Source organism: Lagenorhynchus albirostris, chromosome 14, assembly GCF_949774975.1.
Source record: "Lagenorhynchus albirostris chromosome 14, mLagAlb1.1, whole genome shotgun sequence".
Taxonomy (NCBI): domain Eukaryota; kingdom Metazoa; phylum Chordata; class Mammalia; order Artiodactyla; family Delphinidae; genus Lagenorhynchus; species Lagenorhynchus albirostris.
Window position 1 is genome coordinate 73,616,224 of NC_083108.1, and position 27,044 is coordinate 73,643,267.

The 27,044-nt window shown below is 54.4% G+C and overlaps 2 protein-coding genes across 5 annotated transcripts in view; one reads left to right on the plus strand and one right to left on the minus strand.

The window, feature by feature from the left end:
* RASAL1 (RAS protein activator like 1) overlaps positions 1 to 10,962 on the plus strand; it is a 44,842-nt gene extending 33,880 nt beyond the window's left edge. For all 4 annotated transcript variants that reach the window (XM_060120979.1, XM_060120980.1, XM_060120982.1 and 1 more), the window contains 9 exons: positions 1,426 to 1,618; positions 4,329 to 4,466; positions 5,028 to 5,172; positions 6,382 to 6,554; positions 7,654 to 7,791; positions 7,879 to 8,014; positions 8,750 to 8,870; positions 9,851 to 9,927; positions 10,189 to 10,962. In XM_060120979.1, the coding sequence (XP_059976962.1) occupies positions 1,426 to 1,618; positions 4,329 to 4,466; positions 5,028 to 5,172; positions 6,382 to 6,554; positions 7,654 to 7,791; positions 7,879 to 8,014; positions 8,750 to 8,870; positions 9,851 to 9,927; positions 10,189 to 10,328 (1,261 nt within the window). In that variant the 3' untranslated portion in view covers positions 10,329 to 10,962. The remainder of the gene's footprint in view (positions 1 to 1,425; positions 1,619 to 4,328; positions 4,467 to 5,027; positions 5,173 to 6,381; positions 6,555 to 7,653; positions 7,792 to 7,878; positions 8,015 to 8,749; positions 8,871 to 9,850; positions 9,928 to 10,188) is intronic.
* Positions 10,963 to 11,976: 1,014 nt separating this feature from the next.
* Positions 11,977 to 27,044, minus strand: part of DTX1 (deltex E3 ubiquitin ligase 1) — a 38,326-nt gene continuing 23,258 nt past the window's right edge. Inside the window, exons 4-10 of the mRNA XM_060120983.1 lie at positions 16,079 to 16,140; positions 15,559 to 15,720; positions 15,195 to 15,256; positions 14,407 to 14,565; positions 14,150 to 14,311; positions 13,970 to 14,059; positions 11,977 to 13,263 (exon numbers count right to left, since the gene is read on the minus strand). Coding sequence (XP_059976966.1) covers positions 13,039 to 13,263; positions 13,970 to 14,059; positions 14,150 to 14,311; positions 14,407 to 14,565; positions 15,195 to 15,256; positions 15,559 to 15,720; positions 16,079 to 16,140 — 922 coding nt within the window. The 3' untranslated portion in view covers positions 11,977 to 13,038. The remainder of the gene's footprint in view (positions 13,264 to 13,969; positions 14,060 to 14,149; positions 14,312 to 14,406; positions 14,566 to 15,194; positions 15,257 to 15,558; positions 15,721 to 16,078; positions 16,141 to 27,044) is intronic.

Consider the following 27,044-nt stretch of genomic DNA (forward strand, 5'->3'; position numbering starts at 1 on the left):
CCCATGGGCTCCTCCTTTCTTGCCAGGACTTTCCTCCTCCAGCTAGGGTGGGCGGGCTTGTTCCTGCCAAGCCATCCGAGCCGGTTGCTGGGCAGTCCATTGGGGACCATGGTGGAGGCAGGAGAGGGTCTTTCCTTCACTTTGGGCCTTGCCCAGCAAGTGCTGCCCTCACCTTCCGACCACCCCGGAGGCAGGTATTAGGACCCTTTTTACAGATGAGGAAACTGAGGCTCAGAGAGGGGAGGTCACCTGCCTAAGCTTGCACAGTTGGGAAGTTGCAAAGTGGGGATTTGAATCCAGGCCCTGAGCAGAAGGGCAGAGTCCATCTGTGAAACCCCTAGGCCAGGGCTTTTCCCAGCACCCCTGGCAAGGATGGTGGGAGTCAGTGGGCGCCCGCAGGGAGCTGGAGCATCCAGGAAACTGGGCAGACTCTGGAACCGGCAGTCTTGAGTTATAATCTCTGTTCTGCCACCTATTTGCAAGGGGACCTCTCTGAGCCTCAGTTTCCTCATCTGTTAAATGGGAACAATCAGCCTACTTAATCTAACATTGGGTTGCCATTAGGATTAAATGATTCAATGCCAGAGACAATTAGTTCAGGGCTTAGCTTGTTGGGTCCAGGGCACAGTGGGGCTGAGAACCCCCAGCCTGGCTTCCATGGAATTCACAATCTGAGGGTAGGCAAGACAGACCCTAAACCTGCATGGGGACAGGAAGGAAGGGAGCAAGATCATTGCAGGTAGAAAAGTGCTATTCCATCATCTAGTCAACGAAACAATTGTTAAGCACCTACTATGTGCCAGGCACTGGGCTGAAAGCTGAGTTCGTAGCAAGGAGAAAATGGACCCAAGTCCCTCTTCTCGGGGGAGACAGATAATAAACTAAAGAAGAAGGTTATTGCAGGCGATCAGTGGAAAGGAGGGAGATAAAGTGAGGGGGGGTCCTGGCAAGAGCCAGGAGCAGGGGAGGGGCTTGCGATATTCCGTAGGGTGTCACAGGGACAGCCTCCCAGAGAAGGGGACATGGAAGCAAGACTTGGAGGAGTTGAGGGAGGGAGTCGTGCACAGATCTGCTGGAAGAGTGTTCCAGGCAAGGGGAACCGCAAGTGCAAAGGCCCTGGGGCAGGAGTGTGTGTCTGGCAGGTCCATGCTGAAAATGCACTGAACCAGGGTCCGTGATGATGAGCAGTGGGGGAGGGATGGCCTCTTTGAGGAGGTGATTCCCAGCAGGGGGATCAGCAGGTACAAAGGCCCCAAGACAGAAATAAGCTCCGTGTGTTGAAGCAGCAGCAGTGGATGGTAGGAGGGGAGGCCATGGAGATGGGATGGGAAGGTGGGTGCTCTCTGAGCTCAGTTGGGGCCCATGGAGGGTTTTGAGCAGGCAGATGCCAGGCTCTGAGGCGGAGCCCTCCACTTGCTCCCCCAGGAGAATCTCCTTCAAGGGTGCGCCCTCCGAGGAGCACGTGCGGGAGGCCAGCCTGGGACTGCTGACGGGCTACCTGGAGCCCATCGTGGATACCATTGTGGGCTCCGTGGGGCGCTGCCCGCCCGCCATCCGTCTCGCCTTCAAGCAGCTGCGCCAGTGCGTGGAGGAGCGCTTTCCCCAGGCAGAGCACAAGGTGGGCCAGGCACTCCCATTGGGCAGATGGGGAGACTGAGGCTGGGGAGGGGCAGTAGCTTGTCCAGGGTCACAGGGAGAGGAAGGGCAGGGGCGGGACAAAACCTGGGCTGCCTACGCTGACGTGCTGTGTGTCTTGGCAGAAGCGGGGACAGTGTTCTGATAGGATCTGGGACCCAGGGGTGACGATGATGATGATCGTGATGATGATAATAATAGCAGTTAACACTATATATAGCCCTTTCTAGGAGTCAGACCTTGTTTTACATATTTATTACCTCGTCTAGTCTTCGCTTCCACCCTACGAGCCGGGTACCAGTATTATTCCATTTTACAGAGGAGGAAACTGAGGCCCAGGGAGGTTACGTCACACAGCTAGGAGCGGGTAGTGGTGGGATAGGCACCACCCAGGCAGACTCCTGAACCTGTGCTCATAACCACCAAATAATACAGTCTGGCGCAAAGCAAGTGCTTCTTAAATTCCAGCTATTGGACAGAGAGACAGAGAGACAGAGAGACAGAGAGACAGAGAGACAGAGATGGCTGGCACACAGGACTCAGTAGCAGACGCCTAAAATAAAGTCTAAAAAGGAATCCCTGCACATGCTAGTGCTTTTCTAATACTGATACAAAAGTTGAACTCTAGGTGCTGTAGGGTTCAGGCAGGTGAGGTAAATGAACAGAGCAGTCAAGGTGTTGGACAGTAGGGAGTGGTAGGGACTGTGGCAAACTGGAGCTCCCACAGCTTGTCTTAAAGGGGCAGATCCAGACAATCAATTATTGCCATGTAGGAATGGGGACCCAATATTGCCTGATCTTCAGAGTTTTTTTGTTTTTTAATCCAACAGTCTGGATTTTATGTGTGGAATCTTATTTTTTAAATTTTGGCACTAGTTTACCTAACAACAATAACACAACAATAATACTTTGAGCCAATCATTACACGTTTGCAGCTGGACTGGCCTGTGGGTTGCCAGTTTGAGACCCCCAGGTTTAATGCTCAGCATGCCTTCCGAGGTGGCAGTCACGGTCCTTGCTTACAAATGACACCGAGTGAGGCTAGGTCTTACACAGCACTGACATAATAGAAATGCAGACAGGGGTTCGCTTTGCAGAAAGGTCTAGGACCCGCTAAATGTTGGAGATGTAATGGCCGAACTCCTAGAGCCTGGGTTAAGAGGTCCTGATTTATGCCACACCTCTCCCCACGTACAGATGGGGAAACCGAGGCCCAGAGAGGTGAGGCACCTTGGCCAAGAGTCGTGGACTCAAGGCTAGGCCTCCAGACTCGCAGTGGCAACCTCTTCCTTCTTCCCTCATCCCCGCCTGCGAATTGAGCTCTGGGCCTCCAAACTGGGACATGGGGGATTTACCCCACAGCTGCAGGGCTCTTGCCTGGGTTGCCAGTGGAGGTGCTAAGTGGGACACAGCCAAGGCAGGGAGGAAGGGAGGGAAGCGGGAGGCCAGCGCCCCAGACAGCCTGGCCCTTGTGGGAGGAACCAAGATCAATGACACCAAAGTGTCCCCCAGTTTTCAGCCTCCATGGTAGGCAGAGGCCACGGGCAGGGAGCAGGGACTTCCTCAGGCCCACGAGGATGGGTGGGGTCGCAGGAACCCAAGGGAGCCCCTTTCTTTGCCGCTCTGATACTTGTTCCTCCTTCTTAAGAAAGGAGGAAGTTGATGAGCTGATATCAAAGGCTAAAATTACCCTGGAACATGGTGGGCTGTGGGGGCAGCCTTGGGGGCAGTTCAGGGTTCCAGATGAGTGGGACCTCCACCCTCACCTCTGGGCAGCTCCAGGTGCCCAGCTCCTGTCAGGGCTCACTGTCAACTCAGAGGTGCCCCCGGGAAGTTGGCACACACCCAGAGAGGGTATTGTCTTATGTGTGAATACAACCCCTAAATAAACACTGCAGCACATTCTCGGGCTAAATATAGCTTGGTGAGTGTGAGGGGTAGGTGAGGAGCCCCCTGGGGGGAGCTTGCACCCAGGATAGAGAGACACCTTCTCCCCAAGTCCCCTCTGCTGGAGCTGGGGGCACCAGCCTTACGTGCATGCAGGTGGGCCAGGCCTGGGTCTCACACAGAGGGGCGCCATGCTTTACAGTTTGCAGGGGGCAGAGGCTGGCAAGGGAGCCAGCTGAACTGGGTTCACCACTGAGCCTCAGTTTCCTCATCTGGAAAACAGAGATAATAGTATCTACCCCCATGGGATTGCTTTAGGAGTAAAGGTGACAGTTCAGGCTTAGTTTTTGACACTCCGTAGCTAGTGTTGAATGCAGGAGAGTGTGGTGAAGAGCAGAGTTCAAATCCTGCCTGGGTTCAAATCCTGGCTCTGCCACTTATAGCTGTGTGGCCTTGGGCAAGTCACCTGACACCTCTGAGCCTCTGGTTCCTCAGCTGTAAACTGGGAATAATGATGATGCCTCTTTCATAGGGCTGTGCCCTTAGCACAGTGCTTGGCACAAAGCAGACTCTGAGGCTGTTTGGCTAATTCTGATCGTGCAGGATTGGTGTTATTACTCCATTTTCCAGGTGGGGAAACTGAGGCCCAGAGAGGAAAAGCCTCCTCGGCCGACCAGGATGGCCTCCTGACCTGTCTCCCATTCTACTTCCCCTTGTACCACCAATCTTTAGTCCTTGCTGCCTCAGTTTTCCCAGCTGAGAAGTGGATTTGAGGGGCCCCTCTCACCTGCCGCTCCTCTCCGCAGGATGTGAAGAACCTGGCCATAAGTGGCTTTCTCTTCCTGCGATTCTTCGCTCCTGCCATCCTCACCCCGAAGCTGTTTGACCTTCGGGACCAGCACGCAGATCCCCAGACCAGACGCTCACTGCTGCTGCTTGCCAAGGTGCCGGCAGTGGAGCCCCCCCATCTCGGGTGCCCTTAGCCAGTGAGAAGCATGGGAGGAACAGAGTGGAGGCCGGACCCATGGAAGTCCCAAATGAGGCCCAGAGAAACCTCTGTTTGAAACGGCACCATTAGCTTTCCATCCTGAATGTGAAAGCATTCATTTCTCTTTCTAATTCCCTCTTTGGAACAAAACCCCTACCCTTCCAGGGGGAAAGCGGGAAGCAGGCTAGCAGTCATTTATGCCTTAGTATGAATTAGACCATCCTTTGCAAAGGGGCCACATTCTGAGGTTCTGATGGGCTCGAGTATGCATGATGGCATCAAGCAGTCCTGAATGGGGTTATCTGGGTTCAGGAGGGGACAAAATAAAAGCACTGGGGATACATATCTGTGCACAGAGAGGGACAGATATCGTCTAAAGCAGGTGCTGCTAGGAGTTTTCTCCTTTTATTGAGCACTGATTTGGGAGCCAGGACTCTGGGGCTCTGTTCTGGATCTACAGAGGGCCTTCCTCACTGCAGTGACCTTGGTGCTGGCATCCCCTGCTTCTTTGCTCCAGGCTGTGCAGAGCATTGGAAACCTGGGCCAGCAGCTGGGCCAGGGCAAGGAGCTGTGGATGGCCCCCCTACACCCCTTCCTGCTGCAGAGTATTTCACGTGTGAGAGACTTCCTGGACCAGCTGGTGGATGTGGATGGGAAGGAGGGTGAGTTCCTGTGGCCCTGCCACAGCCAGCTTGTCATTCCACTGGACCCTCGGGACCTGCCCTTCTACCACCCCTCCCCCACCCCTAGCACTGAGACCGTGGACCTGTGGGTCAGCTAGTCAGTCAACAAACATTTCCTGGCACATACCGTGCTAGGTCCCACAGACGAACAGACTCAGGCCCTCCAGACCATTCCAGCCCGTGTGGAGATGTGAGTGGGAATCGTGGCATGGTACTCATGCAATTGACAAATATCTATTAAGTGCCTACTTTGTAATAGCCACTGTTCCAGGTGCTGGGGAAACAGCAGTGGACGAAACAGAAGAAAGTCCTGCTCTCGTGGAAGTTTTATTCTAGTGGAGACAACAAGCTGTGAACAAGATTAATTACCAAATCACATGTGTTAATGGAGTGATAAGTGCTTAGGAGAAAAAATAAAAGAGGGAAGGGAATATTGGGCTGGGGGTGGCAGGTCATTCTTTTAGAGAGGGTGGCCAGGAATGGCCTCACTAGGGTGATATTAGAATAAAGACCTGAAAGAGGACAGAGAGCAAGCCATGAGGATCCTGGGGAAGTGTTCCAGGCTGGGCACAGCATGTGCAAAGGCCCTGAGGTGGGGACAGAGAGTGACAGTGAGGGGGCCAGTGAAGAAGAATGAATGAGAGGGAGTGAAAGAGAGGTGAGGGGGGCAGATCATGTGGGGTTGCTGGAAGGATTTTGGCTTTCACCTGGAGTGAAATGGAACTATGGGATAGTTTTAAGCAGAGGAGTTGGGGGTGAGTCTGTATCAGAGTGTGGGGCCCGGGTTATGAGACAGTTGGGTCCAAGTCACATAGGAGCAGCCTGTCAAAATGTGGAGGCCTGGTTGTGGCCTGATGAGGTCCCTGTGTGCTGGGGAGGGCCTGTGTCTGGACCCCTAAGGGTGGCTAGATCCAGGGCACTCCCTGGACTGACTCCATAAGGCGTGGCTCCCCCTGCTGGCTGCCTGCACATCCATCCCTGAAGCTGGAAAGGGATCGCCAAGGCCAGCTTTGGGCCCCCCACTCCCTGACACCCCCAGCCCCCATTCCCTATGGAGAAAGTGGAGTCCAAAGTCATCTTCTCCATCCTCCTGCCTCTAGGGGAGCCAAGAATCACGCTCCTCCATGAGGCCCTCGGCAGGTTGAGCCTGGGTGGGAAGGGTTCACAGTCCCCCCTCCCATTTCCCAGAGCCTGGGGGCCCAGCCAGGGCCCTGGTCCCGCCCTCGGTGACCGTTCGAGAAGGCTACCTGCTCAAGCGCAAGGAAGAGCCCGCCGGCCTGGCCACACGCTTTGCGTTCAAGAAGCGCTACTTCCGGCTCAGCGGGGAGATGCTCTCCTACTCTAGGAGTCCTGAGTGTCAGGTGGGGCTCCAGCCCACTGTGGAGGGTTTTCCAGGGGTGGCCTCACTCAGAGAGCTGCCTCTTTGTACCCAGGGAGATACTGAGGTCCAGGAGGGGACAAGGACTGCCCAAGGCCCCGTGGCAGCTTAGCAAGTCCAAACTCTGAGGCCAGGCTCTGCTCATATCTTTGGGTCAGTGTGGGCACAGGACACGGACAGGCAAATGCCTACACATAGCATCAAACATTCTTCAGAACATGCACCTCTGGTGGCTGGGACGTACCCTCCCAGATGTGGACATGCACAGGGCATGGACACTGCTGAACCCCACTCAGATGTGACCACCCAGGTCTCTGCCCACATACCATAGAGACTCACAATTGGATCTGTTCACCCAGAGGTACATGCCCGGCTGGACAGGCACTCACATCCAGACATTTGTTCACTCATTCATTCATCCATCAAGCATTTATTCGAGCACCTACTGTGTACCATGCAGTGTTCTGGTCACTGGAGATACCACAGTAAACAAGACATAAACTCCCTGCCCTCATGGGGCTGCCATTCAAGCCTAGCACAAACTGAGACACACACTGGATCTACCCATTTCTGTGTCTGCCCAGCTACAGACCATAATAGCTAACACTGGAGAGGGTGCCCACAACTTACTCTTTCTACTTTATCAGCAGAGTGTAGATTCTAGAGTTCAACTCTCTGGGTTTCAATTCTGGCTCCACCAGCTGAGTGACCACAGGAGGGTCCTTTAATCCTCCTGTGCCTCAGTTTCGTCATCTATAAGTTGGGAGGAATAATAGACCCAGCCTCAGAAATGTGTTGTAATGATGAAATAAGTGGAGAAATGTATCGTGCTTAAACTACATCTCAAGTGCTGTGTCGGGGTTGCGATGGTGGAAACTGCTGTCCAGAGACGTTGTCACTTAGAGAGTGATGGGCCGGGACTGCAGGACTCACGGAACTGCCAAGTGGACACGCACATAGCACAGATGCGCGGGGTGAATGTCCCCACGCCAAGGCACACACCCACAGGAAAGCTGTCCCTGGGCACAGCCACGCCAGCCCCAGCCCCCGGCCCGCCCGGCAGCGACAGTCCTCTCTCACAGACGCGATCCTCCATGCCGGTGTCGCACATCCGCGCCGTGGAGCGCGTGGACGAGGGCGCCTTCCAGCTGCCGCACGTGATGCAGGTGGTGACGCAGGACGGCGCGGGAGCGCTGCACACCACCTACCTCCAGTGCAAGGTGAGGCGCTGCGAATATGAGGGAGGAGCGGAGGGAGCCCCTTGGGTCAAACCCCACCTCTGACCGCCCCCCACCAACTCCCTGAAGAACGTGAACGAGCTCAACCAGTGGCTATCGGCCCTGCGCAAGGCCAGCGCCCCCAATCCGGACAAGCTGGCCGCTTGGCACCCCGGTGCGTTCCGCAGCGCGCACTGGACCTGCTGCCTCCAGGCCGAGCGCTCAGGTGAGGGGGCGGGGAGGGGCGGACTCAGGCCCCGCCCTCCACACCTGTCAATCAGAGAGTGTCCCACCTCATCCTGGGTTGGCGCTGCAACTTTGGGCGAGTTCCTTAACCTCTCTCTTGCCTTGAAGTCTCCCCAAGTGTGAAATGGGGTGGATAATAGTGTCCACCTTGTAGGGCTGCTGTGAGGAGTAAATAAGTTGACATATGCAAAGCGATTAGAACACTGCCTGGCACACAGATACCTTTCAAGCACCCACTAAACACCGGGCGTCTAGTGGTACACAGACATCAGGCTTGCTCTCAAGGAAAGCAAGTGAATAACCAGACCATTGTAATACAGTGTTACAAGTGCCAAGGTGTGGCTTTTGAGACTCCAGAGAACACCTCTGACCCAGCCCCAGGGTAGGACAGCAAGAAGGGCTTCCTGGAGTAGGTGCCACTTAAATGTGACCTGAGAAGGATAAGAGTTAAGTAGTGAAGTTGGAGAAAGGAAGAGTGTTCCAGGCAGAGCAAACGTGGGCTGAAGGATTGAAAAAGGTCTGTGGCTAGAGCGTAGAATGTGGGAGGGGGATGGAGAGAAGTGAGACTATGGCTCTTCTGGGCGAAGGTTGAGGCGGTGGGGCTGAGGGAAGTAGTAGGTTTGAAGGGTGATTTTAGAGGCAGAGGGGCAGGGCTTGGCCATGGGGCTTCTGAAAGGGGAATGGGAGGTTAATGATGATGCCGTGTTCCCCTCAGCTGCCGGTTGCAGCCGCACACACTCAGCCGTCACCCTGGGGGACTGGAGTGACCCGCTGGATCCCGACGCTGAGACCCAAATGGTGTATCGGCAGTTGCTTCTAGGGCGGGACCGGCTCAGGTGGGTCCTCCCCACCACCCAACCCACTTCACTATGCCCTGCTGGGGCAGCTACCCACTGTGCCCTCCCACGTCCACATGTTCTTTCTTTCCATGTGCATCTGATGAGCTTCCGGGGGCGCAGGCTCCAGGGAAGGACGGGGAAGCATCCTCAGGCGGACCCTAATGTGGAACTGGATCTTGGGATCTTTTTTTTTTGTTTTTAATTTTTACTTTTTGGTCATGCTACGCAGCATGTGGGGTCTTAGTTCCCTGACGAGGGATCGAACCCGCACCCACTGCATTGGACGCACAGAATCTTAACCACTGGACCGCCAGGGAAGTCCCATGGATCTTGGGATCTTTTGATACCCAGGACTCCAGAGACACAGGGCACAGAGCTTGGATGTGTCCCTCCACCTTGCTGGCTGGCCTCAGGATCACTGTCATTCAGTGACGGAGATGTGTTCCAACTCATAGTGTGGATTCTGAAGCTGGCCTGCCTGGGTTCAAATCCTGGACTGGCTACTCACTGGCTGTGTGATCTCGGGCGAGTTGCTTACCTTCTCTACCTCAGTTTCCTCATCTGGAAAATAAGGGTACCAATTGTACATACCTCATGGGGTTGTCCTAAGGAACAAATGAGTTAATACAGGTAAAGCACTTTGTAGGTGCCTGGCCACATAATTAGCTTTCAATAAAGGGTAACAATTATTATTATGCTCTGTGACCTTAGGTAAGTTACATTACTTCTCTGTGTCTCAGTGATCATCTGTATAACGGAGCTAACAGTAAGTACCTACATGTGTTTTGTGCTAATTAAATGAGTTTAAACATGTAAAGGGCTTAGAATAGGATCTGACATGCTATAAATGTTTGCTGTGATGATGGTGATGGTTTAGTGGGAACCTGTAATGTCTCCGTCAACCAGCAGAATCTCTGGGTTCGAGAGCAGCATTGGGACTCAGGAACCAGCTTGCTTTTCCCCCTCTTAACTTTCAGGATGAAATTCCTGGAGGATTCCACCCTGGATACGACTCCCGAGGCAGACACAGAGAAGGGCTCCAGTGCCACGGAAGGTAAGGGGATAAGGAGGTCCCTTTTCTTTGCCCTCTCTGATACCTCCCACAACTTGCTCAGCACCCCGCCCTGTCCTCCCCTCCCACTCTCCTCTTTCCAGTCCACCAGCAGGCCAGAGGGCTGTGTGTATGCGGCCCTGGCACATGTTAGGATCTCAGGGCACCAGGCACATATGGGGCCTGAGGAAGCCACTGGATCTGAATTACAGCAGCCTGCCCTGGCCTCGCTGAGCCCCTGTGGCCTCCTTTTCTTTCTCCCAGGGGCCTGTCCTGCTGCCCTGGCTCACCAGAGAGAGGCAGCTGCCCGTCTGCTGGAGGTGCTCGCAGACCTGGATCAAGCCCACGAGGAGTTCCAGCCTCAGGAGCAGCGGAAGGTGGCCCCGGGCCCCCTGAGGCCCTGAGGACACGCCAGAGCCAGCCTGAAAGGAGGCGAAAGGAGCCGGTGGGCCCTTCTCGGCGTCCCCTGGAGTCTCCTCGTGGCTGTCTGGTACCTCGTGGCTGCTGTGGCTTGCAGGCTCCTGGAGATATCCTAATCCCATGTGTCCTAAGCTGAGGACCCAGGCATGGAAACCCTTTGGCAGGGGACCATCCTTGCACTGAATGAGCCTTACCCTCTGGGTTGAGGCACTCTGGAGTGGATGGAATAAGGAACCTGACCCACTTGTCTCAGCCTGAGGTTTCTGCTTCACAGGACTGGCCTCTGCCCACACTGACATGGCCAGCCTGGCCCTGAGCTGCTGGATACGGCTGTACCTGAATCCCTGATGCCCATGTGGCCTTGTTGGCCCAGATAGGCACTAAACAGGCTCAGCCCTTCTGTTTTCATGTCTGCCAATCCCTGTAGCCACATTGATCCTCCTGAACCCTGTCCTTGGCCGAGAATCCTAACCACAAGCCTCCAGAATCAGGTGCCCTCAGGAATAACTGAGGCCGAGAGCCCAGCGTGCGTGACTCAGACCCTTGGGAGACTTTGGGCCAGGCCCTTTCCCTCTCTTTGAGCCTCAGTTTACCCTGTATAAAATGAGGAGGGAGTGAGTCTAGATGTGTGGTTTTCAAAATGGGTTCCATGGGGATAGTGTGGGAGCCAGGGAGGGATTTCGCAGACTGTGGTTCAAAGCCCACCCTCAGGTTGTCTGCTAGAAATGCAGATTCCTGGGACCGCCTCCAGATCTCCTGAATCAGCATCTGAGGGAGCGTGAGGGCAGGAATCAGGGTTTGAAACAAGTTCCACAGGTGATGTGGTTGCACATGAGATTTGAGGACCATGGGGCTGGGTGGTTTTGTATATTGAGGTGAGATTTTGTTTGAGAATTAATCACAGAAGGTAAAGTGTTTGGGAACACCCAACTGGCAGAATTGGAAGGGCCTCCAAAGACTCATTTCCAGTTTTGTGTGACTAGAGGGTAGGACAGAAACCTAAGACTATCTGGCTGGGGGAGTGGGGTGTGGTGGCGGTAACATGGACCAGATGCAGTGCTATCCTGAGCGTGGCCGGAAGGGGTCGCCTGGAGCCGTGGCGTCCACCACAGCCTCCTAGCATCCTGGGATGTTGCAGAGACTGACAGGAGACTTGCTGCAGATCCCGGGATACGTCCCTGTCTCTCCCTAGACAGAACCTGGTCCTCCTGCCTGAGGGCAGAGGCTGGGGCGCTGAGGTTCCACCGAGCCGATCACGGCGTCTCCCAACTCCTCCATATTTTCCAGGAGGCTGGCAGCTCCCAGCCCAAGTTCCTGGTTCCTAGTAATTGTACCCGGGAGCAGCTGTGTGCATTGCCGTGCGCGTGCTTGAGAGCAGAGCTTTCACCTGTGCCCTCTTGGGGACTAGGATTGGGAGGGTCTGCCTCTGCCACCATCACACCCCCTGCCTGCCCCAGGACAAGAGAAGTATGGGGACCCTCCATCTCCAGCTGCCCAAGGCTGACGGGGCAATGGTCCTGGGTCATTTTGTTGCAAGCGCCCCCATGGGATGGACCGAAAGCCCCCAGAAACAGAGCCACGCACACCCCTTCTTGACAGGAAAAGACCCAGCGGAGGAGGAGAAAGACCATTTATTTCTCCACCCACAGTGGGACTGGTAGATTTTCAAAAGAGCAATCACTGGCGTCCCTTTAAATCTTGGCTGACTTCCGCCGTGGCAGCCAATCAACAGAGGCAGAGCTGGTGAGTTGCCTGGGCAACAGGCCCCTGGTTGGCCGAGACCATCAGCCACCCCGCTGCCCACTTCCAAGGAAAGGGAAATGGACTCTTTGCTGTCCGGTCTGCTTTTTAAACCTGCTGGCCTAAGCCAGGCCCTCCTTGTCTCACTCCTGAAGCCAGATGCTCCAGCCTTTGGATCTTGACATTGGGAGCGATTTGGTGGAGAGAATGGGGTGGGGAGGAAAGGAAAACAGTGCCTTTATCAGGGACAGACATAAGGCCTGGGGATGGCAGGGGAGAAGAAGGAGGTCAGGGTCGCAGAAGGATGAAGAGACACAAGCACAAAATAAGATTCTCCTCGTCTGTCTCCCTGGCCCGCCCCTTTGCAAAACTGCTGAATATTCTGGGAGCTTCCACCCTGTGGGCCCACAGCTGCCCATCAGCGGGTGGCAGAGATGGGGGGAGGCTGAGGCTCCCAAGTGCCCCCTTTTCTCCCGGACCCTCACCAAGCCCCCAAGTGCTTGACCCGAGTCCTTTTGTTTGCAGACAAGCCTGTACAGATGCGATAGACACAGATGGGAATCCACATGGAGTATCATCACAGGGGTCTTTCTGTCTCTTCCCCCCCAGTCTGGGGGTAAGTAGAGGCACGTGGGTGTGCGTGCATGTGTTCAACAGGACACGTGTGTTTGCGTGAGGGGGTGGGGCTCTCTGTCTTTTTGGTAGGGAGGTTGCTGTGGTTTCCGGTACACCCTTGCGACCCTCTCAGGTAGCTAGGGTCGAAGCCGGCTGGCCCGCCGTCCTCCCATCATCCCAACTGCTACCAGCCAAATCCCAGGAACGCTTCTGGTTCCTCCTGCAGGCTCCTCCCCAGCCCTGAACCTGGGCCGCCAGGACACACCTGGCAGAGGGAGGCATGTGCTGCATGTGCTGGACCAGGGGCAAAGCAGGAGGGAAGGTGGACAGCCTTGGGCCTCAGGCCTTGGCCACAGCCTCGGACACACCCTGGGCTGTGAGCTCTGCCAGCACGTTGTCTAGGTAGCTAGCGTCTGGGTAGCCATGGCCCGTGAGGTTGGATCCAAACTCGGTCTTGTGGTGGATCTCGTTCCACACCACGGTGTCCGACTCGCCCGTGGTGTTGGATGTGCCGATGGTGAAGATAAGTCTCCGCTCCCAGGCGGTGATGAGCAGCCTCAGCACCTGGAGGGCGGGGCAGGCAAGGGTCACAGCCAGCCCCACCCACAGCCTGAGTCCCTCCCTGACCACACTGTGGCTCCCCTGCAGGATTCCCTGCGGCTGTCCAGCTTGGCCACTTCCTTCCCTAGACTGGCTCCCACTCTGAGCTCCCTCAGTAAAAGCACTTTCCATGTTATCAGCCTGTTTCTCTGGGGTGAAGGGTCTCAAACTGATGGCCCTCAGCTGTGTTTGGTTTGGACCTCATGCTGTATCAAAGAGCCACTTTATGACTTCGTTGGCAATATTCAAAAACCTGGGGATTTCACGTGAAAATCAGAATTTCTGGCTTCTCTTGAAAAACAAAAAGTAAAAGCAGACAGTCTCTAGCGTGGCAGTGAAGAACCTAGACTGCTTGGGTTCAAATCCAGGCTCCACTGTTTGCTAGCTGTGTGACCTTGGGCAAGTTACTTGCCCTCTCTGAGGCTTCGTTTCTTTATCTCTAAAAGGAGGTCAAAACCTTGACTTCAGCGGGCTGGTGAATGAGATGAGGTGTGTGAGGCGACTGGCAGGGCTAGACACACAAACACAGACACACAGACACACACACACACACTGGGTGGTTATAGTCAGTGCTGGTGCAGGGACTGGGGAGAACGGGGACCACAGGTCCAGCTGATGGCGGCTGGGGGCCCAGCCTGCTCCCACATCCCCACGCCCTCACAGCACCCACCTTCCGGCCCTTCTCGTTGTTGGGCAGATAGCAGTGGCGTGGGAAGCCTCTTGCAGTGAACTTCTTGCCTGGGTTGGGGTGCTCGGGGCCCTGTGGGAGAGGCAGCAGGGGCTTGAACCGCAGACAGCGGCGGTGGCGGTGGCCTCGGGAGGGCTCAACGCTAGGGGCCTGGGGGCTTACCTGGATGCCTGTGGGGATGTCATAGACGATGCGGATGGTCTGGGTGTCAGCGAAGCCAGGCAGCGAGTGGGGGATGAGGTGAAACTCCATCTTCCCGGGTGGCTGAGTGCCCGTCTTCTCCCCATAGATGGCCTTGCAGGTGGGGCACTGCAGGCTGCCATCCTGGGGTGGGGGAGAGTGGCCGTGAAGTCCCCAGGTGTCCCAGCCCCGCCCGGCCCCCCCTGCCTACTCCCCACCCACTGCCCCACCCAGCCCACCTTGTTGCCATTGGAGTACATGGCCACGAGGCACAGCAGGTGGTACATATGGCCACAGCGGCCCAGGCGGCCCACGAGCTCAGGTCGCACGCCCTTGTGCCGAAGCACGCCCTCGTAGCCGGAGGCTGTGACCAGCCGCTCCATGCAGATGGTACAGTCCTGGGGGAGGGGGCACAGACGGGAGACTGAGGACTGGGGAGGGCGGGACACCCTTCCCCAGTCAGCGCTGCTCCTGGGCAGGGGCCAGACCCCCTATCCCCCAAGGGCAAGAGACCGCCCCCTCTCTGGTCCCCATCTATCAAAAGGAGAGGACACCCCAAGGTACTGAATTCAGACACATGCAGAGGAAGAGATGGCTTGCTCACACGCCCCTCCAGAAGGATTAAAGGCTTAACGATCAAAAGCAAAACTTAAACACATTTGGTGGAAAATATGGGTAAAAATAAGCTGCAAACAGGAGGGGCTGCTGCGGTGAGAGGCCTGCGTGCTGAGGCAGGAGTGGCCCCCGCTCGCTGCGGCTGGAAAGGACCCACGCGCAGCAACGAAGACCCAACGCAGCCAAAAAAAAAAAAAAAAAGCTGCAAAACTAAGATTGATCAGTGTGATTCTGTTAAACGTAGCATTTCTGTTCATCAAAAGACGCTGTAAGAAAGTGAGAAGGCAAACCCACAAACTGGGAGAAGAGACTGTAACACCTAGAACCAGGTGAGGAGGTGAGGGCTGGGCTCTCCATCTCTGGAGGTGAGGCTGCCTGTCCCCCGCACAGGTACCCTCCCCTAGGGGCTCACCTCATCAGGTGGGTTCTTCACCTTCTGCATGTACCTTCGGACCACATCCTCAGGGTTCTTACCTGCAAGGACAGAGTGGGGGTGGGCTTGAGGGTACCCAGAGTCTAGTCCTGAGGGCTTGGCCGAGGACAGGGTCACGGGTCAGAGGGGTGGGGTCAGAAGCTGTAAGGGTTGGCAGGAGTCACATGTCAAGGGTTGCTCGAGGTTTGATGTAATCGGAGTTGGTGGCGAATGGGGTCAGGGAACCAGAACTGAGATGGGGTCACAAGTCTTTAGACCAAATTGGAGTTGAAGGGCCAGAGGGGTTGCGGTCAAAGGTTAGTGGGGTCAAGTTCGGGGTCAGGATCGGGCGCGGGGGGCATACTCTTCTTGAGGTGCTTCTTCTTGGTCTTGCGGCACACCCCGGGCACGCCTGGCACGGGCTTCACGTCGCTCTTGCTCACGGGCGGTGGGTGCAGGATGGGCTTGGGGGCCCGCGTCAGGCACACGGGCAGCCCCGCAGCGCAGAGCAGGATCCCGGTCATCCCTGGGGGGCGGCGGCGACAGTCAGGGGGCGGGATGCTCATCCGGGTCCCGCCCGCCCTGCTCTCCCAACATCGCGTGGACCCATGGGGTCTCTCCCCAGACTCCGCCCATCTGGTAAGCCCAGGAATCCTCAGATGGGTGGGTGGGGTGCCCGATGGGCCCCGCCCACTTAGCTCCCACCCAAGGTTGAAGCCGAGTGGAGTCCCTTCTGCGGGCCCCATGGACCCCAGTGTTATGGCCCAAAGGCAGGGGGTGTGTGCTCTTGGCCACGCCCTCCAAGGGGACGGGCCAAGGGGCCGAGAGGTGGGGCTGCCACCTTGTGGGCCCCGCCCTTCTTTCCCGTCCTGGACTGGACTCACCTGCCAGGGCCGGGTGGACTGGCCCCGTACCATTCAAGTTCTTCACCGGGAGCGCAGGGACCCTGAGGGGAGAAGAGAAGAGGCTGCAGCCCCCCCCCGCCCCCGCACCAGAAGATCAGGGGACTCTGCTTTGCCTTCTGGCTCTGGCTCGTGGCCATACTCTGACCCGTTTGTGCCTGTCCCAGTTATCTAGAACGACCACCAGGGAACTCCATTCCTACTCTGACATCCTTCTATTATGGAGTTCGGTGTGAGCAGGACCTCCGCGCCTGTGATAACGGAATGAACCCCTAGACTTAGTACTGACCCTCCCCTACTCCACAGCTGGCCTCCTCCCTGGTGAGAGCACTTGGCTCCCAACTGCTCCCTTTCATTGGCCACTGTGCCTGAAACCCAACTATTTGTGATTTAGCCATTCTAGCTGCTCTCAAACTTTGCTATATGGAGCACTGATCCCCATAAAAGGTTCTGGGAAAGGAGGATTTAGGGATCAGTTAGGAAACACTTCACTGTCCCACTTGGAAATTCACAACACATATGGGCATATTAAAGGCTCTGATAAGTCCTGCATAAGGAAATATGGTTAGCAATGGTAAATCCAGGTTTCCCAAAGACATTTGATGATGAACATTTCCCCCCTCTGGAATATTTACTGATGTCAGTTCCTGTGACTAAGGCACTGTCACCTCTTCAAATGAAGAGGCCCTAGGAAAATGTAGCCTGCTTCCCCTCTTTGCCCTTCCCTCCAAAGAGGCCTGGCTTTTGGAATCATCCAGAGCTACTTTCATATTTCAGCTCGACCGTTAAGCAGCTGGATGACACGTCATCACACCTCTCATAAACCTGTTTCCCCATCAGTAAAATGGGGATAATGTGGCGCCTTCCTTAAGTTTGCTGTGAAGAGTCAATGAAATTCTGCATGTCAAGGGCTGAGCACAATTCCTGGTACCTAATAAAGACTCTAATAGCTTTAACCATCATCACCACCATCATCACTATCGCTGTGTAATCCTGGCTAATTTCACCTCTCTTGCACCTGAACCCAGTTAAGTTACAGTGTAACTTCTCTCCATCTTGGATAGGAAACCATGAAAGTATTGCAGTGATAAGCTTGGGAGAGTCACTTAACCTCTGTGATCCTCTGTTTTCTTATCTGTAAAATGGGGATGACAATAAAGGAGAAATCTTGTTGTGATCTGTACAGTGTGCCCGCCTGAGTCTAGACTTCAGGGCTTAGTTTTGTGGATGAACTGGTATCTTCCTGTTGATGGGCATGGAAGGGTAAGTTTTGATGAAGAGAAGGAGTGTAATAAAAGCCACAGGGCAGCCTGAGGGGCTTGGGGATGTGCCAGGAGGAAGTGCAGGAAGGGATGCGGGCAGTGACAGCTGGGGAAGGAGCTGCTGCAGCCCCCTTTGCCTGCCTGCTCAGGTCTGAGCCTGGCCAGTGCTGCCTGGACACCTGCCCCAGCAGGTACAGTCGGCACCAGGAAGCTGGCTGGAAAGTGTCTTTAAGCAAATAGTACGTTTGGCAGGTTTTCATGCTGCTGCAGTGGGTCCAGAAACACACACACACATACCCCTGGGGAACATGGGCTATATATACATGCACACGTACACTTGGAGAACACGCCAAATGCACAAGGACACACACACACACATACACACACACACACAAACACAGACGGAGAACACTGCTCAAACAGGCACACACTCCTGAAAACATGCCCCCCATGCATGTACACACATGTTCCAGGGAACACACGATAGATACACGCACACACAGGCATGCACACACAATCCAGGAAGCCCCCTCCCTGTACACAGATACAGACACAGGCACACATATACTTCGGGAGCGTGCCACACACGCTTGCATGCAAACACACACACACACCAGGCAGTACACACCATGCATGCATACATACAGAGGTACACAGAGACACACCTCAGGGAACACACCCCATGAACACACACAGGTTCATACAGATACACACACCTCTGCATGGAGAACACCATACAAACATGTACACACACACTCCAGGGAACAGCACACACAGAGATACCACGTGCACACACCATGAGGACAATGAACTGGACAGGAGAAGAGTCAATGGACTCTTCTCGTGCCACAGCCGCCCCTCCCCCAAATTCGGGGTAAAGGCACCTTGGTCCTCACAAGCACCCAGCAGTCTGCAGCCTGCAAAGGGCCCCTGCCACCTGCACGTGGGGACACACAGACACCATGACCCATGCTCCCCAACAATGACAGGTAGACGCTCGGCTGGGGGACTTCCACTTTACACACACAGTAACACACGCACACGCACTACACACAGCCGTCCACTCTGTGGCTGCCCAGCGGCACGGGCTTACACCTGGTCGGCCAGGGCACTCCTCCCAGACCCCTCTTACTGGGGGTGGCAGCATCTGGAGCAGACATCAGGGTCACCAAACACTCTGGTGACCCAGAGTTGTGAGGGAGGTGCAGCGGAGGGTAAGTACCCCTGGGGGCCCCCAGGGGCTGGACAGCTGAGGTGTGGGAGGGGGGAAAGATGCTGTGCCTCGGTTTCCCCATCTGTAATGGGGATAGAGTCTTGTGGAGGTTCAATGAGTTAAAACACATAAAGTTCATAGTTTGGTGCAGGGGTGAGAGCGGAGGTGTCCTAATTTTCTCCTTCAGCAGCCTGCTGGGACCCAAGGGATGGGGGCTGAGTACCCATCTGCCCCTTCACAGGGTTCGTCATAATCCCCCAGGACCTTCCTTGCAGGGGCATTACCACCCTAGTCTCATCCCTCCCCGTCCTCTTACAGAAAAGCGTGGAGGCACCTCCAGCTTCTCCTCCTCCTGAACTGTCCTTCAAAACACTACTAGTGTATTATTATTTTATTTATTTTTAAAATTTATTTATTTTTGGCTGTGTTGGGTCTTCGTTTCTGTGCGAGGGCTTTCTTTAGTTGCGGCAAGTGGGGGCCACTCTTCATCGCAGTTCGCGGGCCTCTCACTGTCGTGGCCTCTCTTGTTGCGGAGCACAGGCTCCAGATGTGCAGGCTCAGTAGTTGTGGCTCACGGGCCTAGTTGCTCCGCAGCATGTGGGATCTTCCCAGACCAGGGCTTGAATCCGTGTCCCCTGCATTGGCAGGCAGACTCTCAACCACTGTGCCACCAGGGAAGCCCTTCTAGTGTATTATTATTATTATTAGGCATGCAGGATCTTAGTTCCCTGACCAGGGTTTGAACCCATGCCCCCTGCGGTGGAAATGCATAGTCCTAACCACTGGACCACCAGGGAAGTCCCTAAAACACTTCTAGTGTAGACACACTGTTAAGGTCCTCTACATATCCAGGTCTTCCCATCCCCTTCCTTCCTTCATGTCTATCTCATGAGAAAACATCCTTCCTTCTCTCCAGGGCTATCTGTAAAATGGTGGAAAGAAAAGTATTTGGCACAAGTACCACCACTTCTTGTCTCCTACCTGTGGCAGGCATCACTAATCCATCACAGCACTTTCTCAAGCCAAGCAGAATCATCAGCACAGCTCTCCAGGCAGCCTCTACCAATCAGCAAGGACAGTTGGCTACCCCAGGTCTATATAATGCCCAAAGTCTGGTCCAGCTCATGACACTGGTCTTGCTGAGACTTTGCCAGGGAGTTAGGCAGGAGGGACCCCAGAAGGGGAATATTTTAGATCTTAGCAGCCCTTCAATCTCAGGCACGCTTTAAAAACCACGGAGCCCTGGGTTACAAAAGTCAGTCTTGCTCCTGGGAGGAGGGTTGTGAGTGGGGCGTGATGGTGGGGCTGTTTTTTATTTACCCGTCGGCAAGCTGGGGGACAGTCCCCAGGTGGCCCCCAGCCTCTCTCAATCTGCGGGCCCCCTGCGAGAACCCAGGGTTGCTGGGTTCCCACGATGCCAGAGCGTGGGAGCCACCCAGGCCCCTTTTTGATGTGGGATGCGCTGTTTCCTCCGAGTCAGTGAGAACATCCTCCTGCCCTGGACAGGAGACTGCTGCCCACAGGCCTCCCGGAAGGGGGGCCGGCCTTCACTCTCTGCTCCGCCCTCTTGAGGCCCTGCCTGGCAAAGGGTCAGAGGAATCCTTCAGGCCTTGAAATCTGCTCTGACCAGAAGCCAGCCCTGGCTGCCCCAGGGCAGGGATGGGTCCCGCTGCCTTGCCCACCCCTGCATCAGATCCTGTTCCTCCCGCTGCCCTCACTCCCCTGTGGCTCTTACCTTGCTTAGAGTGAAATCCAACCTCTTTACCATATGCAGTATAGCCAGTACCTACCCCTTGAACTCTGTTTCTCCTGTGCTCACCCCTCACCCACTCCACCCCAGCCTCCCTGGTCTCCCTGCCATTCTGCAAACATACCAGGCCCGTCCTCACCCCAGGGCCTTTGCACTCGCTGATTCCTCTCCCAGAATGCTCTCCCCCAGATTATCCTCATGCTCTGCTCCCTCGCTTAACACAGGTTTCTGCTCAAATGTCACCCTATCCGAGATCTTCCCTTCCACTTTATTCTAGAGAAGCCCTCTGCCTTTGCCCTTACCTTACTTAATGTTTTTTGTCATTGCATTAATCACAGCCTGATATTATAAAGTCTTCAGCATGACCAGGCCCTCCCTGCCTCTGTGACCTCATCTCCACCCCCTCCATCTCTCTACTCCACACACCTCTGCTCTAAAATGCTGAGCCCTTTCAAGGCCTTTTCACTTGCTGTGCCCTCCGCCTGAAGGCTTTTCCCGCAGATGCTGAGTGGCTCCCTGAGGTCTGCTTCAGCGCTGCCTCGGTAGAAAGACCTTCCTCACCACCTGCCATCGCCGCGAGTACATGGCACATAGTAGATTGTCAAGAAACACTTGTTGCACGAAGGAAGGAAGGAAGACTGGATTTTGCGGGGATGTTCCAAGCCGATGACTCACGCTCACGTGCTCGGGCGCCATCTCCCTGTGCATTTTTTGCACACGTTGGAAGTGAGCCTTGAAGCAGCTGCCCCAGAGAAGCCCCTCTGAAGCCTTTAGGCCCTCAGAGACTCTGTGCCAACTTTCATTCTGAAGTGAGCACACTAAGTGGGCATCCGTGGGAACAGCACGAGCAAAGCTTCTCTAAGAAGTTCCCAGAAATGCTCCCCATCCAACTCAAGGCAGAGATTCCATGGCAAGGTTTGGGGGAACCCAGACATTTCCCGGAAACTGTCTCAGTGAACATGCCACACAGAGATGGGCCAGGAGTCAATAATTCCAAGAGCTCGTTATGTCCCAGACTCTGTTGTAGACCTTCCCTCCCTCATCTAATCGTCCCAATAAGTCTGTGATATCCCATTCTACAGAGGGGGAGACTGAGGCCCAGAGAGATGAGGTAACTTGCTAGTAAGTGGTAGAGCCCAAATGTGAGCCCAGGATGTCAGACTCCAGAGTCTATTTTCTCAGCCATGTGACACGAAACCAAGTTCTCTCACCCTGGCTCAGAGACTGAGGCAGGAGGCTGTTATCTGAGGAAAAAAATCTCCCCAGGACGAGTTTGGGAAAGAGGGTTAGGGTGTTTGGCTTCCCTCTCTTTCCTTTGCCACAGAAGAGCAAACAGAGATGCCTCATACCTGCCCTGGCTGGGAGGCAATGTTCAAAGGCAGGATGAGATAACTTGGGGAGATTTTCCTAGTTGCTGTTCCTCACACTGTTCCCTGCCCTTTCCTGTCTGCGTACCTTTGTCACACTGTTTCCCCTGCCTGTCCATACTGTCTATTCCCAATTCACATCTTCCCTTTGAAGACAGGTTCAAAGGTCACTGTCTTCATGAGGCTTTTTCTGATCGACCTCAAGCAAATACATAACCACTCCTTCTTTGAATTCCCAGGGGACTGTGTTTATCTTTTGTTTTTTTGAGGACACATTTCCTGTCTTGCTTCCTAGTTGTGGGGTTCCACTCTTATCTCTTCCACCAGACTGTGAGCTTCTGACCCAGTCCTGTGACCCCAGGATTGAGGATGAAGCGTGGTGCAAATCGGTACTCAGTAAGCACTGAATGGAGGAGTTGAGCCAATTAAGGAATCGGTCTACTAGTTCTCTGGTCTCTTCAGAGGGGTGCCTGGTGTCCTTAGAAACAGTAGTTCTTAAAAATAGAACTACCATATGACCCAGCAATCCCACTACTGGGCGTATATCCAGAGAAAACCATAATTCAAAAAAACAAGAGAAGCCACTGCAATGAGAAGCCCACGCACTGCAACGAAGAGTAGCCCCCGCTTGCCACAACTAGAGAAAGCCCGTGCGCAGCAACGAAGACCCAATGCAGCCAAAAATAAATAAATAAATAAATTTATTTATTTATTTATTTATTTAAAAAAACAAAACACATGCACCCCAATGTTCATAGCAGCACTACTTACAATAGCCAGGACATGGAAGCAACCTAAACGTCCATCAACAGAGGAATGGATAAAGAAGATGTGGCACATATATACAACGGGTATTACTCAGCCATAAAAAGGAATGAAATTGGGTAATTTGCAGAGATGTGGATGGACCTAGAAAGTGTCATACAGAGTGAAGTAAGTCAGAAAGAGAAAAGCAAATATTGTATAATAATGCATAAATGTGGAATCTAGAAAAATGGTACAGATGATTTTATTTGCAAAGCAGAAATAGAGACTCAGATGTAGAGAACAAATGTATGGATACCAAGGGGGAAAGGGGTGGGATGGGAGGAGGAATTGGGAGACTGGGATTGACACATATACATTATTGATACTATGTATAAAATAGACAACTGATGGGAACATACTGTATAGAACTAATGCACTGTGGTAACATAAATGGGAGGGAAGTCCAAAAGGGAGGGGATATCTGTACGTGTATGGTTGATTCATTTTGTTGTGCAGTGGAGGCTAACACAACATTGTAAAGCAACCATACTCCAATAAAAATTAATTAAAAAAAAGAAAAAAAGAAAAGAAAAAGAATCAGTAGTTCTAACACCAAATGTGCCCCCAGAGACAAGGTTGGAGCAGGGATGGCAAATACATGACATAGGTACCATTACTGCCTATCTAGCACCCATGGCAGGCATCACCAATCAATCCTAGCACTCCTTTCCACTAAGCTAAAATGCAACTTCAGAATCCTTGTCAAGAGTGCTCCAGGAAGTCATTTCCATTCAAGCAGAGCCAGCCCATGAACTGAAATCTGTTTGTCATTTATCTTGCAAATGATCGGAATGAGGCCCAGAGAGGGGAAGTGGCTTCACAATGGTCAACCAGCTGGTTAGTGGTCCTGGAGTTTCTGAGTCAGAGGCCAGAGCTGAGCCCACCAGGCGGATCTGTGGGGTCACCTGGAGTTGAGCCAGCCTTCTGAGCCCTCTGTGCCCTAGAGGTGGGCCAAAGCCTTTGACCTGGACCCTGGAGCTGGCTCAGGTTTGGGGGGCCTGCATTGAGGGCTTCATGAGTGATACATTTGCCTGCTCTGGCCACTCCTCTCTGTCCCAAGCAACAAGGGGGTTCAGGACCCCAGAAACGCAGGAAGTCACAACCTAGGATGGCCTCCCTGTCCTCTCCCTTTCCTCCATGCCCCTGGCAGGCCCCAGGCATGTCACATTCTCTGATGGTGGTTTCAGGTCCTCTGATTGGCCTCAGATGCTCTCCAGACACCTGGCACTTACCCCATGGCCCCTTGGGGAGCCTCTGGAGGCTCATGCCTCAGTCATATGGGTCCAAGTGGGTGAGGAGGGGGCAGAAGTGAGAGCGCCATGTCATGGGGAGAAGGAAGTTGAATAGTGCATGGGCCCCCCCGCCCCGTTCCTTGGGCCTGCTCCTGTCACCTGCCCCCATTCAGTGCCCACTCGTCCTGTACCTGAACCCCTGACCCCCACAGTCCGGGGTCAGCCAGGTCTGCACCCCCAACCCCTCTGCAGAGCCTGAGAACATCACGGCAAGCTCCAGGGAGACAGGGTGCCCCATGGGTCCAGCAAAAGCCACAAACCATCAAGCAGCCTGGCTCGCTTCCCCTTTCCTCGCTCCAGCCATCCCCCCCCACCCCCTGCCTGAACAAGCTGCTGAGCTTCTATAGGCCTCAGTTTCCCCTCTGTCAACTGGGACCTCTCACCCCTGACCCCGTCCACTCCTAGGGGTTCAACGGTACTAAAGTTCCCCTAGAGCGATATTTTGAGGGGTGGCTGTCATTTAGGGCCCAGGTTTATCCAGAGGCCTGGGGGCTCCGTGTCACCCTCCCCCACCCTCCTGGTCTCCCTGCTCCGTCGGCACGGCCCCGGGGTGGAGCCCAGGCAAGGGAAGGGAGGGGAGGGGCGGGCTGTCGGTTGGTTCCCACGGCCAGGCCGGGGGCAGACACGTAGACAGGAGTGTGTGGTTTGGCCTCCCAGGGAGCAGGGCAGGAAGTGCTTCAGGTCTGGGGGGCGGGGGAATGGGGCAGTTTGGTTTGACCTTGCGGTGAGGCGCTGGGGGAGCCCAGCGAGAGGAGAGGCAGGGTGACAACCAAGGCACTCCAGCCAGGACAGGAAAAGGGGGAGGGTGGGCAGGCCAGGGGCCCCCTGAGGACATGGTGAGGGTGAGACTTTTCATGTTGTGCCTTTCGGGACTTTGTTACTTTTGAAGTATTTAAAAGTAATACCCAGGAAAGAGCCGGAGAAACAAAATGTGGATTCTTTAGAACATACATGTAAAATCACTGCAGGAAATAAAAAGAAGGAAAACACCCAAACACACCCACCACATCAAAGCCCACCTCCCCACCTATTCTCCACATCCAGACTGAACCTGTGACAACAGAGTTACGCCAGTCTGGCTCCAGCTCCCAACCCCGCTGGCTACCATCCCACACAGAGTGAAAGCCGAAGTCCTCAGCACAGCCTTCGGGGCCCTGCAGGACTGGCCCCATTTCATCTTTGGCCTCTTCTCCCACCCCACATCCCCTGTAGCCTCTCCAGCCACACTGGCCTCCTCGAACATACCAGGCCTGCTCCTGCCTCAGGGCCTTTGCACAAGCTGTCCCCTCTGTCTGCAATGCTCTCCCCTCAGTTCTCTGCGTGGCTTGCTTCTCAACCTCCTTCACTCCTTTCTCAAATGTTATATTCTCAGTGAGGCCTTTTCTGACCTCTTTGTTTACAATTACATCCCTCCCACTACCCCCTACAGCCCTTCCTTTCTTTATTTTACCTCTGTAATCATTACTACTCTCTACCATATTCTAGAATGTATTTATTTTGTTTATTGTTTGTCTCTCACTAGAATGTGAGCTCCAGGAGGGCAGGGATTGTCTGTTTTGCTCATGGTTGTATCTCCAGGGCTCCAAACAGTGCCTGGCGCACAGTAGTTGCTGAACATAAAAAGATTAACTAATTAAAAAGCAAACATAGGCTATAAAGAAGATAAAAAGAAATAGCAAACTGGGGAAAGATGACAGTTAAAGGGTTAATACCCTTAATGCAGGAGAAGCGCTTGCAAATCAATAAGGAAGTAATAAAGAGCCCAAGAGAAGGAGACGCAAAAGAAAGAAACAAGTGATTGGTAAAAGAAGGAATCACTGGTGGCCAGTAAACAGGAAGAGGCTCTCAGGCTAAGAACCAGAGGTATGAAAACTCAAATGGCAGGACCTCCCTGCTGGTCCAGTGGTTAAGAATCCGCCTTCCAATGCAGGGGACGCGGGTTCGATCCCTGGTCGGGGAACTAAGATCCCATATGCCGTGGGGCAACTGAGCCCATGCGCCACAACGAGTGAGCCCACGTGCTGCAATTACAGAGCCCATGCGCTCTGGAGCCTGCACACCGCAACCAAGAGCCCATGCACCAGAACGAAAGATCCCACATGCAGCGACTAAGACCCGACGCGGCCAAAAATAAATAAATAAATAAATAGTTAAAAAAACAAAACAAAACTCAAATGGCATCTCGATGGCGCTGATTAGGGTGGCAACACTGTAGTCTGATAGGGACGTACGGGCAGGGCCAGATTTGAAAATGCAGGCGCTCTGATATCTGCCCCCACGTTGGTCTTTGTTGCCAGCCCCACTCCATAGGTGCAAAGACAGGTCCAGAGAGGGCGATAAGCTCCACTGGGGTCACACAGTGAGAGGAGACACAGAAGCTGGGCCCAAACTCAGCCTCTGTGGGTCCATCTACTCCCTGGACTCCACAACACCTTGTAGAATCAGGGCCAGGTCTCTCTGGGACCCTGGCTGGAAACTTGGAGTGGGCAGACAGCGGGGTGGGGTATCCCAGTACCGTGGCCGACTGGGGTTTTTGAATCAGAGTCCTAATCACGTGACCTTGATCAAGGGCCAGCCTTTCAGAGCCTCAGTTTCCTCATCTGAAAAATGGGGATAATAGGACCTGCCACCTTGGGTTTCTGTGTGCATCAAGAGAGGCGATGCATGTAAAAGCCGTGAGATGGAGCCTGGGACGTACTGAGCGCTCAGTAAATGGAAACAGGCCTGCAGCTGTCCCCCTCCCTCTCCCCTCCACCACGTGGGCTGGAAACTCTGAGTCTGTCCCACAGCTGTGTTCCAAAGTGCTGGATGCTGCCCTCTCAGGTGACAGGGTGGGTCTTTCCCACCCCTCTGTGTCTGTCCCCCAGGCCCCGGCTGCCAGCTGGCTTCTCGCCCCGTCACAGGGGGAGTGGAAAAAAACCCTGGCCGGGGGACACTCTGGCCCCACTGGCTGTGTGGCCTGGGGGCAAGTCAGTGCCCCTCTCTGGACCTCTGTCCTGAGATGACGATGGGAGGTAAGAAGGATGACAAAGAATGATGTCAGAGTTCACCCCTCCCTTGCACACGGATCGTGTGCGGTGATTTGAAATGCATTTGCACGCGCATCAGCTCTGCTGAGCCAGCACGTGTGGACTGGGGCGATTTTAGCTCCGTTTGGCAGATGGGGAAACTGAGGCCAGGGAGGGTGAAGCCATGCACCTCTCTCGGCAGGAGAGAGGTAGGGTGGAGAGAAGGGAGCAGGGGAGGGAGAGAGCTGA